The sequence below is a fragment of the Salmo salar genome, chromosome ssa10 (assembly GCF_905237065.1).
Source record: "Salmo salar chromosome ssa10, Ssal_v3.1, whole genome shotgun sequence".
NCBI lineage: Eukaryota > Metazoa > Chordata > Actinopteri > Salmoniformes > Salmonidae > Salmo > Salmo salar.
Window position 1 is genome coordinate 118,248,101 of NC_059451.1, and position 16,179 is coordinate 118,264,279.

At 42.4% G+C, this 16,179-nt stretch overlaps 1 protein-coding gene across 1 annotated transcript; it reads left to right on the forward strand.

Moving 5' to 3' along the window:
- Positions 1 to 1,202: 1,202 nt before the first annotated feature.
- On the forward strand, positions 1,203 to 12,264 carry LOC106561703 (HMG box-containing protein 1). Its single transcript, XM_045688499.1, has 11 exons — positions 1,203 to 1,299; positions 2,708 to 2,858; positions 3,450 to 3,636; positions 3,826 to 3,949; positions 4,389 to 4,500; positions 7,353 to 7,468; positions 7,618 to 7,774; positions 8,205 to 8,349; positions 9,386 to 9,673; positions 10,133 to 10,274; positions 10,587 to 12,264. The coding sequence occupies exons 2-11, from the start codon at positions 2,771 to 2,773 to the stop codon at positions 10,602 to 10,604; spliced, it is 1,377 nt and encodes a 458-aa protein (XP_045544455.1). The 5' UTR covers positions 1,203 to 1,299; positions 2,708 to 2,770; the 3' UTR covers positions 10,605 to 12,264.
- Positions 12,265 to 16,179: the final 3,915 nt, after the last annotated feature.

Genomic DNA, 16,179 nt, shown 5'->3' on the forward strand with positions numbered 1-16,179 from the left:
TCAAAGGATATTGATAATGTGTTTCCCAAATGTCATCCTATTCCCTACTATGGGCCCTGATCAAAGGTAGTGCACTATATAGGGAATTGGGTGCCATTCGCGACACAGGCATTATTTTATGTATTGCTGTCTACCTCTACATGATAAATTACAAACAACCTGTACCTTTAAGAAGTAGTTCACAATTGACCCCTGCTCTCTCAATAGCAACCCTTCTATCTCTCAATAGCAACTTCTCTCTCCCTCTCTCTCTCTCTTAATAGCAACCTCTCTCTCTTGCTCTCTCTCTCTCTCAATAGCAACTTCTCTCTCTCTTTCTCTCTCTCTCAATACCAACCTCTCCCCCTCTCTCTCTTTCTCAATAGCAACCTCCAGTGGTTGAATTTTCCATTGTTTGCTTTCCATTGTGTTTTTGGTTCCCTTAGTCTGTGAACAAAATGTAACAAAATGTAACTTGGCTTATACAGGAGGTATTATACAATGAATTTTTTTGGCAGTGCGGTTTTGTGAATAAGGTTCACAACAGACTGGAACTGTGGATATATCTGAGGAGGAAATCCAGTATTATTGGCTGTTGTTGGTTATATCTCACTTTTCATTACAATAAAGAACAGTTTTGTATTAAGAAGCTGCTACGCTTATTTCCTTTAGACACTAACTTCACTCAAGGTGAAAATATTGATAATGAAAATCTCTATTATTATGCATCTATATGTTGCATCTGTGTGTTGCAACTGCTATGGTGAGCATCAACGGGTGCACAACTGGGTCCCACTTTACATGGACAAGTCTAGGTAGGTACAGTGTGTACTGCGGTTGATTGTGATGAATTGTTACATAATGTAAAACTGTTCAGTTGTACAGTATGTCACATTATGTAACTGTAATTATCTGTACCTGACCATGTAATAATGTAAATATTTATTATTTGGATCTCTCCACTATAACATGGACAAGGCTTTGTCAAATGAACTCAGACAACGTTGATATTACATTGTTATTCGACAAGTATAATATAAGGGATTGATGCGAGTTTCAATAACAAAGGAATATCTCGTCTTCTACTTGTTATGACCAATGAGCTGTTCCTGTGAAATAACGGACGTACACATTCAGCCAATGGGCGTTTGATCAACAAACCAAACCATGCCCATTTACAGTACCCTCAAGAACTCACCAATCACGACTAGAGATTCGCTTTACTGACGTTATTATCTTCCAATAGGTGACCGTGTTTGGAAGTATTCGTTCCCACCCCTTCAGTAATTGCCAGAGAGTTACTTGATGGCGACATGTTTGGTGAGTTAATAGATTTCTCAGAAACAAAAGACTAACTCATCTAGAAAAATAAGCAGTGTAATGTAATTTATTCGGCGCATGTCGTTTTGTGTAAATTAACGGTTTTCATTCAACCGTTCGATGTCGAATGACAACTTATTCTACACACATTTTTTTCATTGTGACGTTTGTTGTTTTGGTTGTAACATTAGCATGCTAGGCTAACAGCTTGTTAGCTATTCGTCAAGATAGTGACAAAAAAAAACTAAACAAACAAAAACAGACCACTTCCAAAGTAGAGAGACTAATGTGGAGGAAAAAAATGGTTTTGGTTTAAAAAAAAATCGAACTTACATCTTGTATCGTTTTCGCTTCATTCATTTGATAATTTCGTACACTGGGGCGAGAGCGTTGTCGTGTCTGAACTTGTTGACATTCTTTTGTTTACAAGTGAGCTTGTTCCTTTCTAGCTAACGTTAGCTGTCAGGCAGGCAAAGCCCCTCTTGACAGTGCTCAAAACAGCAAGAGAGACACCGTTTACAATGAAAGTACATTGGACAACGATCTGTTTTCACATTTCAAAGTGTCATCTAGATAGTTTTCCAGGAATCAAAATGTCAATAAATATATCGCGCATTATTTGTGATCGGGCCATTCATTCGCATGCTAGATCTAGTCTCAACGTTACAAATAGGATAGACAATTTAGGTCTAAACAATAACAATTACAAATTGGCTAAGTACCATTTAGCCATTTCTAGCTAAGGTGACGATGTAGCAGAAAGCGTCTTTGTAAAGTCTTCAGCACCTTCTATGTGATACAAATGTAACGCTAGCAGTTACATAATTCAAATGACGTTGTAATTGTTAACGTTTCAATTCCATCACAAATCTATTTAAACTATTAATTGTGACAGTGTTTTTTGTCCGAATGATACGTCCGTACAAACATTACACAACATAAGTGTTATTGACAATTGTTACGCAGTTATGAATGAATGAGCTCTGTTGCGCATGCGCGAACTTACCAAAGTTTATAAACAAGCCGGGACTGCATGCCATTGCTGCATGCATATGGGTCACATGACAGCTCTTTATGTAGTCCACGCAGACAATGGACTTTATTATTGAAATCATCCCCAATTAAATTATTTTGCCTGCAAATTAGATAAAAAAAATTGTATGACCATATGCCATGAATGTTGCAGTAGAAATATATAAACATTTAACCAATGCATTTTCTTTGATTCATCTCCTATAAATATTCAATGCAAATATACACTATATAAGCCTAGCGTTTAAATAGGCACCTAATTAAAAAGACAAATAATGTAAGCGTATGTTTTCCCCATTTTGTATATTTTACACGCATGCCTGTTTTGGTCAGATTGTGATATTGTAATTTATCATTGTGTCTCCCGTGTTTACAGTTCAGCGAGACATGGTGTAATATGTTGTGGTGAGTTTTGACTGAACGAGTAGAGGAACCACAGATGGATGCTAGTAGAATGGAGGACTCATTTGATCATCTGAAGGCTCTGCCCTCCTCACATGACTGTCCCCCCACTCCCATGGAGTATGGTAAATATCTGTTCTAATGTAGTAGCCATGTAATATGCCTTTGTAAAAATATATATATTAACTTTTTTTTTTTTTTAAATGTAACCTTTATTTAACTAGGCAAGTCAGTTAAGAACAAATTGTTATTTACAATGATGACCCACACTGGCCAAACTTGGGCAACGCTGGGCCAATTGTGCACCGCCCTATGGGACTCCCAATCATGGCCGTTTGTGTTACAGCCTGAATCGAACCAGGGTGTCTGTAGTGACACCTCAGGCACTGAGATGCTGTGTCTTAGACCACTGTGCCACGTGGTGTGTGTGTGTGTGTGTGTGTGTGTGTGTGTGTGTGTGTGTGTGTGTGTGTATATATATATATATATATATATATATATGTATGTATATATATGTATATATATATCCCGTGTAAACACGGGAGACACAATGATAAATTACAATATATATATATATATAGCCTACCAGCTTATTACATAATAAAGTCTTAGTTACCATTGAAAAATGTACACTGTCACAGAGATATGAAATACATGTATTGTTGTTCTCTGTACTGTAGAACTGATCAACAATCTTGTCTCTCCCTACCAACCAGATGACCTGCCAGAGCTGCATGAGTTGGACGAGAGCCCGTCCTCTCCAGTCCTGTTCCATGTGGGGGCTGGTGTGTCCCGTCAGGAGTGTATAGCTGGTTCCCCTCATACCAACTGGCTGACTGAGCTGGCTATCATCGCTACCAGCCCTCAGAGCCCCCTGCTGCAGGAAGCTGCTCCTATCGAGAGGTCTGTTGTGTATCGGTGTTGAAATCGCACACGCAAGGACGTGCTCACGACACACACACACACACACACACACACACACACACACACACACACACACACACACACACACACACACACACACACATTAAAATACAAAACCAAATTATGAAGAAATTATTGATATGTCTTTCTCTGTATTCCTCTCCTCAGGTCATCTCCTGTGCACATCTTTTCCACCAATCGTAGTTTACATTCCTACGCCCGTCCCCCCCTGGCCAGCAGTGCACCCAGCCCCTCTAGAGGTCACCTCAGGGAACGCAGCAGACGTGTCCGGGTATGACCTTTTAACCTTTCACTTCCTGTAGGTCATTGGGTTTACTGTGTACCTTATCACCCTCCACTCCTGTAGACCTAGTGATTGGCTACTATGAGGTTATGGATGAGCATCAGGGTTGTGGTGAATTCCATTTCAGTTCAGCCACGTGAGCACAGCGGTCAATCTGGTTTCACAAGACTAGTTAGTTCAGGAAGAAAACTGACCTCCCAGTTCCATTTTTTTCTCAATGTACTTGAACTTCATTGATGATTTTTCAGTTGACTTCATGAACTGACTGGATCTAAATGAAATGTAGCCTAGCTCTGCATGGGGTTGTTAAATTCAAAAAGTACAATTCAACTGCTTTATAACATTGCCACAACACTGCTGTTGATAACATGTACAATTCCAACTGTTTTGTAATATGTTTCTATCTGTTTGAACATTACCCATTCAGGCCAGCAGTGAGTCAGAGTCTGGTATTTTCTCTATGGCCTCCTTCTCTGATGATGAGGACATGGGCTGGTCACACTCCTGGCCCTCTACAGCCTGGCACTGCTTCCTGAAAGGTATGGACACACACGTACCCACACATGTACACACAGAAAGGATGAGCTTTTCCTACAATTATGGCCTTGAGTACTTTTACCTTTTACTTGTGGAGAAAACCTAGATAACAAGTGCCTGTGTAGTCAGGACTGGATCAGGCAACAGAAAACTGACACAGATCCTGTTAAGCCTGTGTTTACTCTGTTGTCTAAATGATCCTGTTTCCTCCGTGTTAGTTGCTAACCTAATCAGGTCAGTATAGTAGCAGTCTGTTTGTACTTCTTCTCTGTGTTGTAAGTGAGGATGGCTCAATAAAGAGCATCAAAAGTCTCTGTCTCAGTCTGTATCTTTCACATCGTGTAGGTCCAGCTGTCTCTCTCTGTCTTTTTGTCTCCCCCCACGTTCCCCTCTCTCGCCCTCAATTCAATTCAAGGGGCTTTATTGGCATAGGAAACATGTTTACATTGCCAAAGCAAGTTTGTAATGTGAACTCTGTCGGACATGGGAAGCTATTCTCGCATAAATAAATATGCCACTAACGATCGCTCGTTCTGAGAAAGGTAATGCATTGTATTTACGTGAAGCTGGCTTCAATAGTTCAGCTGGTGGTGTGAGGCTCTGGTTTGCCCAGTTGAGGTCACCATTGTCCTTTGTAGATTCTTCCGGGTCGTCGCGGAGTGAGATGATGTGGTTTTCTGCGTCGGTCAATGTTCTTACTAGATTTGCTACCTTTCCAGCTGCAGTCTGTTAGGCTGTAATCTACGACTCACTTCTTCTTGAGTGATCAGTATTTCAGAGTTCATACCATTTCACGTGTGGCGTAAGCTCTCATGTTTTCTGGCCTGTAGAGTTGAAATTAGAATTAGACCTTTTTAAACGTGAGGACAAGTCCTCACGGTATTTGGAACTGAGGTGACTTTTCGTCCCAGGGGCTTTTATTCTAGAGTGGAAAAGGGTTTGTAAAATATTTCTGATAGATTTTTGAAAACTATGCCACAATGAAATGAGGTTTATACTCTTCATTTCTAATGTCTATTCACTTGGGTGGGGCCACTGACTGGGCACACGTTACCATAAGACAATACACTTTTAATTTTAGAAGACTAAATCACATTATCTTTTCAAAAGTATTCTTAATACTTTGGCAATTTTTTTCCCAACATTCAGATGCAAGTCTCATAACTGAGGAACCTGTATAAACAGAGTTAGTGTAATGTGGCTTTTTTTGTCTTTCCTTGAGGTCACAAACATGAAACAAAACAGACCGGGTCATAGCTGGCTTCTCCACTGACCGTTTCCACGTTCTCTAAATTAGGAACAATATTTAATCCTCCAATTTGGGGAGGTAGGAGTATTTGGCGGGAATGTTCCTTTGTTCTACTGTGACCCTCTCTCTCCCGTACTGCATGGTCAGGGAGACAAGAGTCTCTGTAAGGAATGGATGACGTGGTTGTGAAGTCATAAAACTGCAGAGGGGAGGAGGGTTGTTCACATCTCTGCTAGCCGATTCACTGAAAGGGCTAGTGCCGTGACAATGTGAAGTAGATAATAAACAGAAGTGAAATAAACAATACGAATTAACAGTAAACATCACACTCACAGAAGTTCCTAAAGAATAAAGTCTCTGTCTCTGTCTCGCTCTGTCGCTCCGTCTCTCTCTGTCTCTCTCTCTGTCTCTCTCTCTGTATCTCTCTCTCTGTATCTCTCTCTCTGTATCTCTCTCTGTCTCTCTCTCTCTGTATCTCTCTCTCTGTATCTCTCTCTGTATCTCTCTCTCTGTATCTCTCTCTCTGTCTCTCTCTCTGTATCTCTCTCTCTGTATCTCTCTCTCTGTATCTCTCTCTCTGTATCTCTCTCTCTGTCTCTCTCTGTCTCTCTGTATCTCTCTCTCTGTATCTCTCTCTCTGTATCTCTCTCTCTGTATCTCTCTCTCTGTCTCTCTCTGTCTCTCTGTATCTCTCTCTCTGTATCTCTCTCTCTGTATCTCTCTCTCTCTCTGTATCTCTCTCTCTGTATCTCTCTCTCTGTATCTCTCTCTCTCTCTGTATCTCTCTCTCTGTATCTCTCTCTCTGTATCTCTCTCTGTCTCTCTCTGTATCTCTCTCTCTGTATCTCTCTCTCTGTATCTCTCTCTGTATCTCTCTCTGTCTCTCTCTCTGTATCTCTCTCTCTGTATCTCTCTCTCTGTATCTCTCTCTCTTTCTCTCTCTGTATCTCTCTGTATCTCTCTCTCTTTCTCTCTCTCTGTATCTCTCTCTCTGTCTCTCTCTGTATCTCTCTCTCTCTCTCTCTCTCTCTCTCTCTCTCTCTCTCTCTCTCTGTATCTCTCTCTCTGTATCTCTCTCTGTCTCTCTCTCTGTATCTCTCTCTCTGTATCTCTCTCTCTGTATCTCTCTCTCTGTATCTCTCTCTCTGTATCTCTCTGTATCTCTCTCTCTTTCTCTCTCTCTGTATCTCTCTCTCTGTCTCTCTCTGTATCTCTCTCTCTCTCTCTCTCTCTCTCTCTCTCTCTCTGTATCTCTCTCTCTGTATCTCTCTCTCTTTCTCTCTCTGTATCTCTCTCTCTTTCTCTCTCTCTGTATCTCTCTCTGTCTCTCTCTGTATCTCTCTCTGTCTCTCTCTCTCTGTATCTCTCTCTCTGTATCTCGCTCTCTGTATCTCTCTCTCTGTGTATCTCTCTCTTTCTCTCTCTGTATCTCTCTCTCTGTCTCTCTCTGTATCTCTCTCTCTCTCTCTCTCTCTGTCTTGCTCTCTCTCTCTGTATCTCTCTCTCTCTCTCTCTCTCTCTCTCTCTCTCTCTGTCTGTCTCTGTCTCTCTTTTACTCTGCCAGTTGTAACTGAATGTTTTACTGATTCTTATCTTCCTATCCAGGCACCCGGCTGCGGTTCCACAGGGGCTCTAACAAGGAGTGGCAGGAGGCTGAAGACCTGGGGGACTCTGATGACGAGTCAGATGATGAGAGAATGACGTCGTTCACCTCCCTCAAGGTAGCTAAACGTCCAGCTAGTCCCTCACTGTTTTTTTTCGCCTCTGTTTGATGCGTTATGAACACACCCTGCTAATCTTCAGATCTGATATGATTGGCTGGGCTTCCTCTGTGACAACTCTCTCTGTCCGGTTGTTGATTGGTTTACAGAGTTACGGTTCTGAAGGTCTGAAGTTAGTGGCCCATGAGGACAATGTGTCCTACGGCCAGGCCGTCCTTAAACTCACCTTTGACCCAGGCTCGCCAGAAGAAGGCCTGTTAACGGCAGAGTGCAGATTTGATCACCCCTTCTTTGTGAAAAACAAAGGTAAACAAAATGTCTTTCCAATGTAAACAAAATAACTGAATCATTTAAGGGAACATGGTGTACTGGAACTGCATGCAGGCACTGTTGGTCTGAAGTACGAAAGTTCTGTCATAAGAGATTGATTAAGGAAATGTTCAGTTCTTGCCTGATTTTCCATGGAAGCGGATAGGCCTATTGGTAGAATAATCTTTGAAACTGCATGACATGCCTTATAGAACAGCCCAGATTCACGTCTTGGACAGGTTCACATCTTGGACAGGTTCACATCTTGGTCTATGTATTTCTATGTATGTTAACATCTTCATACTTCTTCATGTCCCATGCTGCACCACTGTCAGGCTGGGACAGGAAGAGATATGAAGATGTTAATTAGTAGGGGATCCTAGGAAGAAGTATTCCCTGCTAGTTAACATATTTCTTCCTGTCCCAGGTTGGTCCTCGTTCTACCCCAGCCTGACAGTGGTGCAGCATGGTATTCCCTGCTATGAGATTCAGGTTGGGGACCTGTGTCTTCCCCCGGGACACAGGGACACCATCAACTGTGATGACTCTGATGTCTTGGACACCTTCAGGAGGTACATAATAATATATCACTGTTGAACATCTGCTATATGGTCCCATGTGCTTTTAGTTTATTCACAAAATGTCAAGCCACAGTCTGACTCTGTAGATGTATGGTGTAATGATTTACATTTACATTTACGTCATTTAGCAGACGCTCTTATCCAGAGCGACCTACAAATTGGTGCATTCACCTTATGATATCCAGTGGAACAACCACTTTACAATATTTCAAATGTATTCATCTCCTCTCTCTCTCTCTCTCTCTCTCTCTGTCAATTCAAGTCAATTTAAGGGCTTTATTGGCATGAGAAACATACATTAACATTGCCAAAGCAAGTGAAGTAGATAATAAACAATAAAAGTGAAATAAACAATAAAAATTAACAGTCAACATTACACTCACAAAACTTCCATTTCAGATGTCATATTATTTATATATACAGTGTTGTAACGATGTGCAAATAGTTAAAGTGCAAAAGGGAAAATAGATAAACATAAATATGGGTTGTATTTACAATGGTGTTTGTTCTTCACTGGTTGACCTTTTCTTGTGGCAACAGGTCACAAATCTTGCTGCTGTGATGGCACACTGTGGTATTTCACCCAGTAGATATGGGAGTTTATCAAGATCTGTGTAATCTGGGGGAAATGTGTGTCTCTAAAATGGTCATACATTTGGCAGGAGGTTAGGAAGTGCAGCTCAGTTTCCACCTTATTTTGTGGGCAGTGTGCACATAGCCTGTCTTCTCTTGAGAGCCATGTCTGCCTACGGCGGCCTTTCTCAATAGCAAGGCTATGCTCACTGAGTCTGTACATAGTCAAAGCTTTCCTTAAGTTCGGGTCAGTCACAGTGGTCAAGTATTCTGCCACTGTGTACTCTCTGTTTAGGGCCAAATAGCATTCTAGTTTGCTCTGTTTTTTTGTTAATTCTTTCCAATGTGTCAAGTAATTATCTCTTTTGTTTTCTCATGATTTGGTTGGGTCTAATGGTGTTGCTGTCCTGGGGCTCTGTGGGGTCTCTGTCTGTGTCTCTCTCTCTCTCCCCAGTTATGATTTCACCCCTCTGGACTCGTCAGCTGTGTATGTTCTGAGCAGCATGGCCAGACAGCGTAGGACCTCCCAGTCCAGTAGTGGCGCTGTCTCCCCCGACCCAGAGAAACTCTCCGGCTCCCCCCACTCCTCCTCTGCCAGCAAATCAAACAGGAGCAATACCTCAGGGACGGCCCCCGGCGGGGCCACACCCACCAAATGCAAACGGCCAATGAACGCCTTCATGCTCTTCGCTAAGAAGTACAGGATGGAGTACACACAGATGTACCCTGGGAAGGATAACAGGTGAGTAGGAGGAACAAACGTGCGTGTGTGTGCGTGCGTGTGCAGAAAATGACTTTCTGCCCAGAGTAAATTCTAGATAGCTTTAGAATGTCTCCTGCCATTAAAGTGTGTGTGTGTGTGTGTGTGTGTGTGTGTGTGTGTGTGTGTGTGTGTGTGTGTGTGTCAGTAGTACTGTCTGTACTGTTCTGATACGCTGTTTAGAAAATGGAAGGAGTTCTATGGTAGGAATGTCTTTTGAGTAGACCACGAGAGCCACAGGCAGGATTACATCGCCGGTACCTAAAGAGCTTGTCTGCCTCACGATTCTTCTTACATGTTAGACCTTAAAAGTGTGTTGTCTCAGAGAATACACAAACTGTCAGTTTTCAGTATTGATAGTTACACACACACACACGAATTATGAATGAATGATGGTATAAATGACATTGCTGAGAAGTATGTCCTTGTATCCCTATACAGAGCCATCAGCGTGATCCTGGGTGAGAAGTGGAAGAAGATGAAGAACGAGGAGAGAAGGATGTACACCGTGGAGGCCAAGGCTCTGGCCGACGAGCAGAAGAGACTCAACCCTGACTGCTGGAAACGCAAGAGAACCAACTCAGTAAGGAAGGACTCTTATGCATGACACTGTTATAGCGATATATATATATATATATATATATAAATACAGTATGTTTTGATCCATCCTTATTTGTTAATGGCAAAATCCTCTCTGGATGCAATACTTGATGAGATAAGTATTTTGAAATACACTTCCTGTTTTTCTGTAGCTCAATGTGATGCCATGTACAAACTCATCTAGGAGTAGTGGGTGAGACAGCTGTGCCAAAAATCCAGCTACTGACAAATAGTGACAACCGTTGTAATGACTTCACTGTTTAACCTTCACCTCTCTTCTCCTTCTTCTCCTCAGGGGTCCCAGCAGCCCTAGATGAACTATGACCTCCAGACATGTGTTTGGCGTGGAGAGGTCAGAGGTGAACTGACCGACCAATCTGGCAAACCCACTATTTCTCTAGCCTGGTTCCAGATCAGTTTTTGTTGTTGTTGCTGTATATCCAGCTCCTATGGTCATTGGACCATAAGAAGGCACAAAACAGTTCTGGAATCAGGCTATTTACTATCTTTCTTTCTGCTTACCTGTCAAATCAATGAGACTTAACTGTGATGTGAAATACACTTGCTTTTATAACCATATAGACAGGACTACACACATTTTAAGACAAAACGACAACTATGAACTATATATTAAAAAGCATCTAATCTAGTGTAACTAACAGTGCTTATATTTTGTTATATTTTAAATAACATACAGATATGCCTTATTATTCCTTTATAACTAAGGCTCAGTTTTATATTTGTTCAGGTAATTTCATATTTCGATGCTTGAAACCTTGAGATAGGGGTTGCAAAATTCTGGTAACTGTAAAAAAATAAATTAAAAAAAATCCCTGTATTTCCAGAATTCCCGGTTGGAAGATTTCCAGAATATGCATGAAATCCAACATATTCCAACCAGGATTTCTGGAAAACCTGGGAATTTTGTGAGTTACTGGAATTACTGTACCCTACTTGAGACCCAGTGGTGCTAAGCTCGGTGAAGGAACAAGTAGCAGTGATACAAAATGTATATTTTTTATTGTAAAAAGAAAGAAAGGGAATTTAAAAAAGCATCTTCTTCTCTTCTCAGCTTGTTGTTCATATTAATTACAGCTCCATATATTGCACAGTTGATAAAGCCTTTCATACATTGTATCATATTAGCTGTGAGCTTGAAGGGCAATATAAAGTTTGTAATACATATTGCCCATCTGTGGCCTGATTTACCCTGAAACACGGGGAGGGACATTTTCATTTTCTGTTTTTGAAACGTTTTTGCGTTCTGTGTCCTAATGAACATGACCACAGATACCCTGTTGTCTGATTCACGTTGTAGGGCTGACCCGAACCGTTCTGGCTTGGATATTTTATTTTCACATTGTCCTTTTCTAGCATGGTTCAGTAGAGGATGTGTAACCAGGCCGTCTCAGTACGGATCGGCTCAGCCCTGTAGTAGGAATCAGCCGTTTGTTTGCCAAGCCACCTGGCCGTGTGTCGATGATGACTTATATTTGGGCACATGGAGGTTTTGCACACTCATCCGAACAGCACTTCAGGGCCAAGCGTTCACTGTAAGTGTTTTAATTTCTTTTTGCACTTTATATACATATGTAGTCTTATACAGTACAACCATTTAAATGTATACTAGTGGAAACTATGTGTATATGGATTTAATGACATGGTAGGTATATCTTGATGACATCTATCGGTTTTCACTTTGACACAACCTTGGCCAAACTATACAGGTGTAGCCTGAGTGCCAGTCGGTTTATGCTCTGTGACACTGACAGTGAGTGAGTTGGCAATAGAGTACAAACAGACTGGGACCCAGGCTAGTACAAGTCATGTGATGTTCTGCTTGCAGGTTGCCATGGTGTTGAGTTTATGCAGTTTTGTTGTTGATAATGTACAGGTCCACGCCCCACCAAACTGTTGCACAAAATATCATTGTATTATTATATCATTAATAAAAGTTTAAACTTGCAATCTTATTCACCTTTTTTACCTTTTGGTTTGTGCATGTGTCTTTAGCCTTTAGGAGGTATCCTTTAGGAGGTAGGCTTTAGGAGGTAGGCTTTAGGAGGTATCCTAGGAGGAAGGCTTTATGAGGTATCCTAGGAGGTAGACTTTAGGAGGTATCCTAGGAGGTAGACTTTAGGAGGTATCCTTTAGGAGGTAGGCTTTAGGAGGTATCCTAGGAGGAAGGCTTTAGGAGGTATCCTAGGAGGTAGACTTTAGGAGGTATCCTTTAGGAGGTAGGCTTTAGGAGGTATCCTTTAGGAGGTAGGCTGTAGGAGGTATCCTAGGAGGTAGGCTTTAGGAGGTATCCTTTAGGAGGTAGGCTTTAGGAGGTATCCTAGGAGGTAGGCTTTAGGAGGTGTCCTAGGAGGTAGGCTTTAGGAGGTGTCCTAGGAGGTAGGCTTTAGGAGGTGTCCTAGGAGGTAGGCTTTAGGAGGTGTCCTAGGAGGTAGGCTTTAGGAGGTGTCCTAGGAGGTAGGCTTTAGGAGGTGTCCTAGGAGGTAGGCTTTAAGAGGTGTCCTAGGAGGTAGGCTTTAGGAGGTGTCCTAGGAGGTAGGATTTAGGAGCTAGCTTGCTAATTGCAGGAGGGCCAACTCAGTTTTCTTTAATTTCACTCAATAGCCAGTGATCTCCATGTCAATACACAATTTCACAATGAGCAAAACCATCTTCCTAGTGCGATGTGTTACCTTAGAAATGGGTCGACCACCCAAGAATGAGGCTGCTAAACAGAATCGGGCGGCAGGTGGCCCAGCGGTTAAGAGATTTGGCCAGTAACCAAAAGGTCACTTGCTTGAATCCCCGAGCTGACCAATTGAAAAATCTGTCAATGTGCTCTTGAACATGGCACTTAACCCTAATTAAGAGCATCTGCTAAATGACAAAAATGTGAACTAAAGGTCTGTTTAGGTCTCTTATACTCAGGTCCACAGTGAATTTCACGCTGGAGATAATTATTCCCTCGTCTGTGTTAAAGATGAAAGAAGAAATACAAGGAGGAAGTAGTGAAAGAACAGGACAGAGACATGATCAACAACAGACAGATATGTGTAGCGCCTTCTTAATTGAAACAGCTTCACACAGAAGAACTACAGAGGAGAAACTACGTTAACCCCAATTTAATTGAATTGTGTACTCAGTTTTCAAACAGATGTGTAAAAATATATATATATGTTTGAGATTGCTCACTGTCCATTCACCATAACCCTTCCGATGCTTCTATAGGGCACATCTGGTGTTACTGTACACTGGATGCCACAGCTCTTGATTCTTGGACCAGATCATACTGAATGAATGGCCTTTACTCAACACATAGGTTGATGACTTGACTTATTCAAATGACTAGTAATGTAATGGCCTGTTAATCCATAAGTACTGTAATTCTCATCCTCACTGCCAGGGGGTGCTCACACATCACTTTTCTTCCATGAATGAACTGGCTCTTTTTATAGTACCACCACCATCATCATCATTACCACCGTCATCATCATCATCATTACCACCGTCATCATCATCATTACCACCGTCATCTCCACCACCACCATCATCATCATCATTACCACCGTCATCTCCACCACCACCATCATCATCATCATTACCACCGTCATCTCCACCACCACCACCATCATCATCATTACCACCGTCATCTCCACCACCGTCATCATCATCATTACCACCATCATCTCCACCACCACCATCATCATCATTACCACCGTCATCTCCACCACCACCACAACCACCACCATCATCTCCACCACCACTACCATCATCATCACCACCATCATCATCACCACAACCACCATCATCATCACCACCATCATCACCATAACCACCATCATCTCCACCATCATCATCACCATTCATCTCCACCACCATCATTCATCTCCACCACCATCATCATCGCCATCATCACCACCATCACCATAACCACCACCATCATCTCCACCACCATCATCATCGCCAACACCACCACCATCACAACCACCACCACCACCATCATCACCACCATCACCATCATCTCCACCACCACCAGCTCCACCACCATCATTCATCTCCACCATCATCTCCACCACCACCATCTCCACCACAATCATTCATCTCCACCACCACCACAACCACCATCATCTCCACCACAATCATTCATCTCCACCACCACCATCATCACCATCTCCACCACCATCATTCATCTCCACCATCATCTCCACCACCATCATCTCCACCATCATCTCCACAACCATCATCTCCACCATCATCTTCACCACCATAACAACTTATAACTCAGACCACATCTTTGCCATTTCCAAATGAGCAGTAAATAACATGATCATAATGAGTTTGATAAGGAGAGGATGGATGGATGTGACTCTGACGAACACAGTAATGACTCTGATGACGAACATAGTAATGACACACACTAATGACCCAGTCTGCTGACCAAGATCTCTGGTGGATAGATAACAGTATAGAACCAGATGATAAATTCGAAAAGGGGAAATTCAGATATGAGAATGACAATTTTTGGGAGGATGTACCTGTTTTGCATGTTATATTGGCATTAATACGTGTCACATATCAGTTTGCAAACAATGTAAAAAAATATGTACAAATTGAGTTAATAAAGCTGCATACAAACTATGGTCTCTTTTTTGCTTTCTTGAGTAAGGCAGGTCCAAAATGCAGGTGTTTCAGCCTAGCTCAGTGCTTTCTGTGGTGATGGGGGCAGCCAGTGGAAAATACGGAGCGTAGGGGTTGGTTATGTTCTCAAGTTGCGCGATGATTGGATGCTGCCATAGACTTATATTAGAAGTGCCCATCCAAGAAGGCTCAAGGTCATTGGCCACAGATAAAATGACGTCAAATCATCTACAGTAGCTTTGATTGGATTGATTGTCAACATCATACTTTCAAAATCTTAGCTAGCAAGCTAGACAAGCAGTCATCATGAATCAAGTCAGCAATCTACTGGCAAATCCTTTTCAACCCTTGTCATATAAAGAGAAATTATAGATAAAATGTATCAGTGCTCATCGGACATTGGACATAAACATTACGCAACAACTTGAAAATCACAATTTCAATAATGAGTGCAATAATGAGTTTGTACATCTCAATTGTCAGTAGAAACCACATTTGTTTAAGTAAGTCAGCCATATCAGCTATGTTTTTTAAAAGGCAGTAAGCCTCAGGTTTGATCCCAGGCTGTGTCACAGCCAGCCGGCCGTGACCGGGAGACCCATTGAACCACGCACAATTGGCCCAGCGTCGTCCAGGTTACGGTTTGGCCAGCCAGGATTTCATTTACATTTACATTTAAGTCATTTAGCAGACGCTCTTATCCAGAGCGACTTACAAAATGGTGCATTCACCTTATGATATCCAGTGGAACAACCACTTTACAATAGTGCATCTAAATCTTTTAAGGGGGGGGGTTAGAAGGATTACTTTATCCTATCCTAGGTATTCCTTAAAGAGGTGGGGTTTCAGGTGTCTCCGGAAGGTGGTGATTGACTCCGCTGTCCTGGCGTCGTGAGGGAGCTTGTTCCACCATTGGGGTGCCAGAGCAGCGAACAGTTTTGACTGGGCTGAGCGGGAACTGTGCTTCCTCAGAGGTAGGGGGGCCAGCAGGCCAGTGGTGGATGAACGCAGTGCCCTTGTTTGGGTGTAGGGCCTGATCAGAGCCTGAAGGTACGGAGGTGCCGTTCCCTTCACAGCTCCGTAGGCAATCACCATGGTCTTGTAGCGGATGCAAGCTTCAACTGGAAGCCAGTGGAGAGAGCGGAGGAGCGGGGTGACGTGAGAGAACTTGGGAAGGTTGAACACCAGACGGGCTGCGGCGTTCTGGATGAGTTGTAGGGGTTTAATGGCACAGGCAGGGAGCCCAGCCAACA

Bases quoted from the DNA above. Each gene is read 5' to 3' on its own strand.
- LOC106561703 (XM_045688499.1), top strand. From the start codon at position 2,771: ATGGATGCTAGTAGAATGGAGGACTCATTTGATCATCTGAAGGCTCTG. The intron at 7,469-7,617 runs GTAGCTAAACGT...ATTGGTTTACAG, and splicing joins CGTCGTTCACCTCCCTCAAG to AGTTACGGTTCTGAAGGTCT. The intron at 9,674-10,132 runs GTGAGTAGGAGG...ATCCCTATACAG, and splicing joins TACCCTGGGAAGGATAACAG to AGCCATCAGCGTGATCCTGG.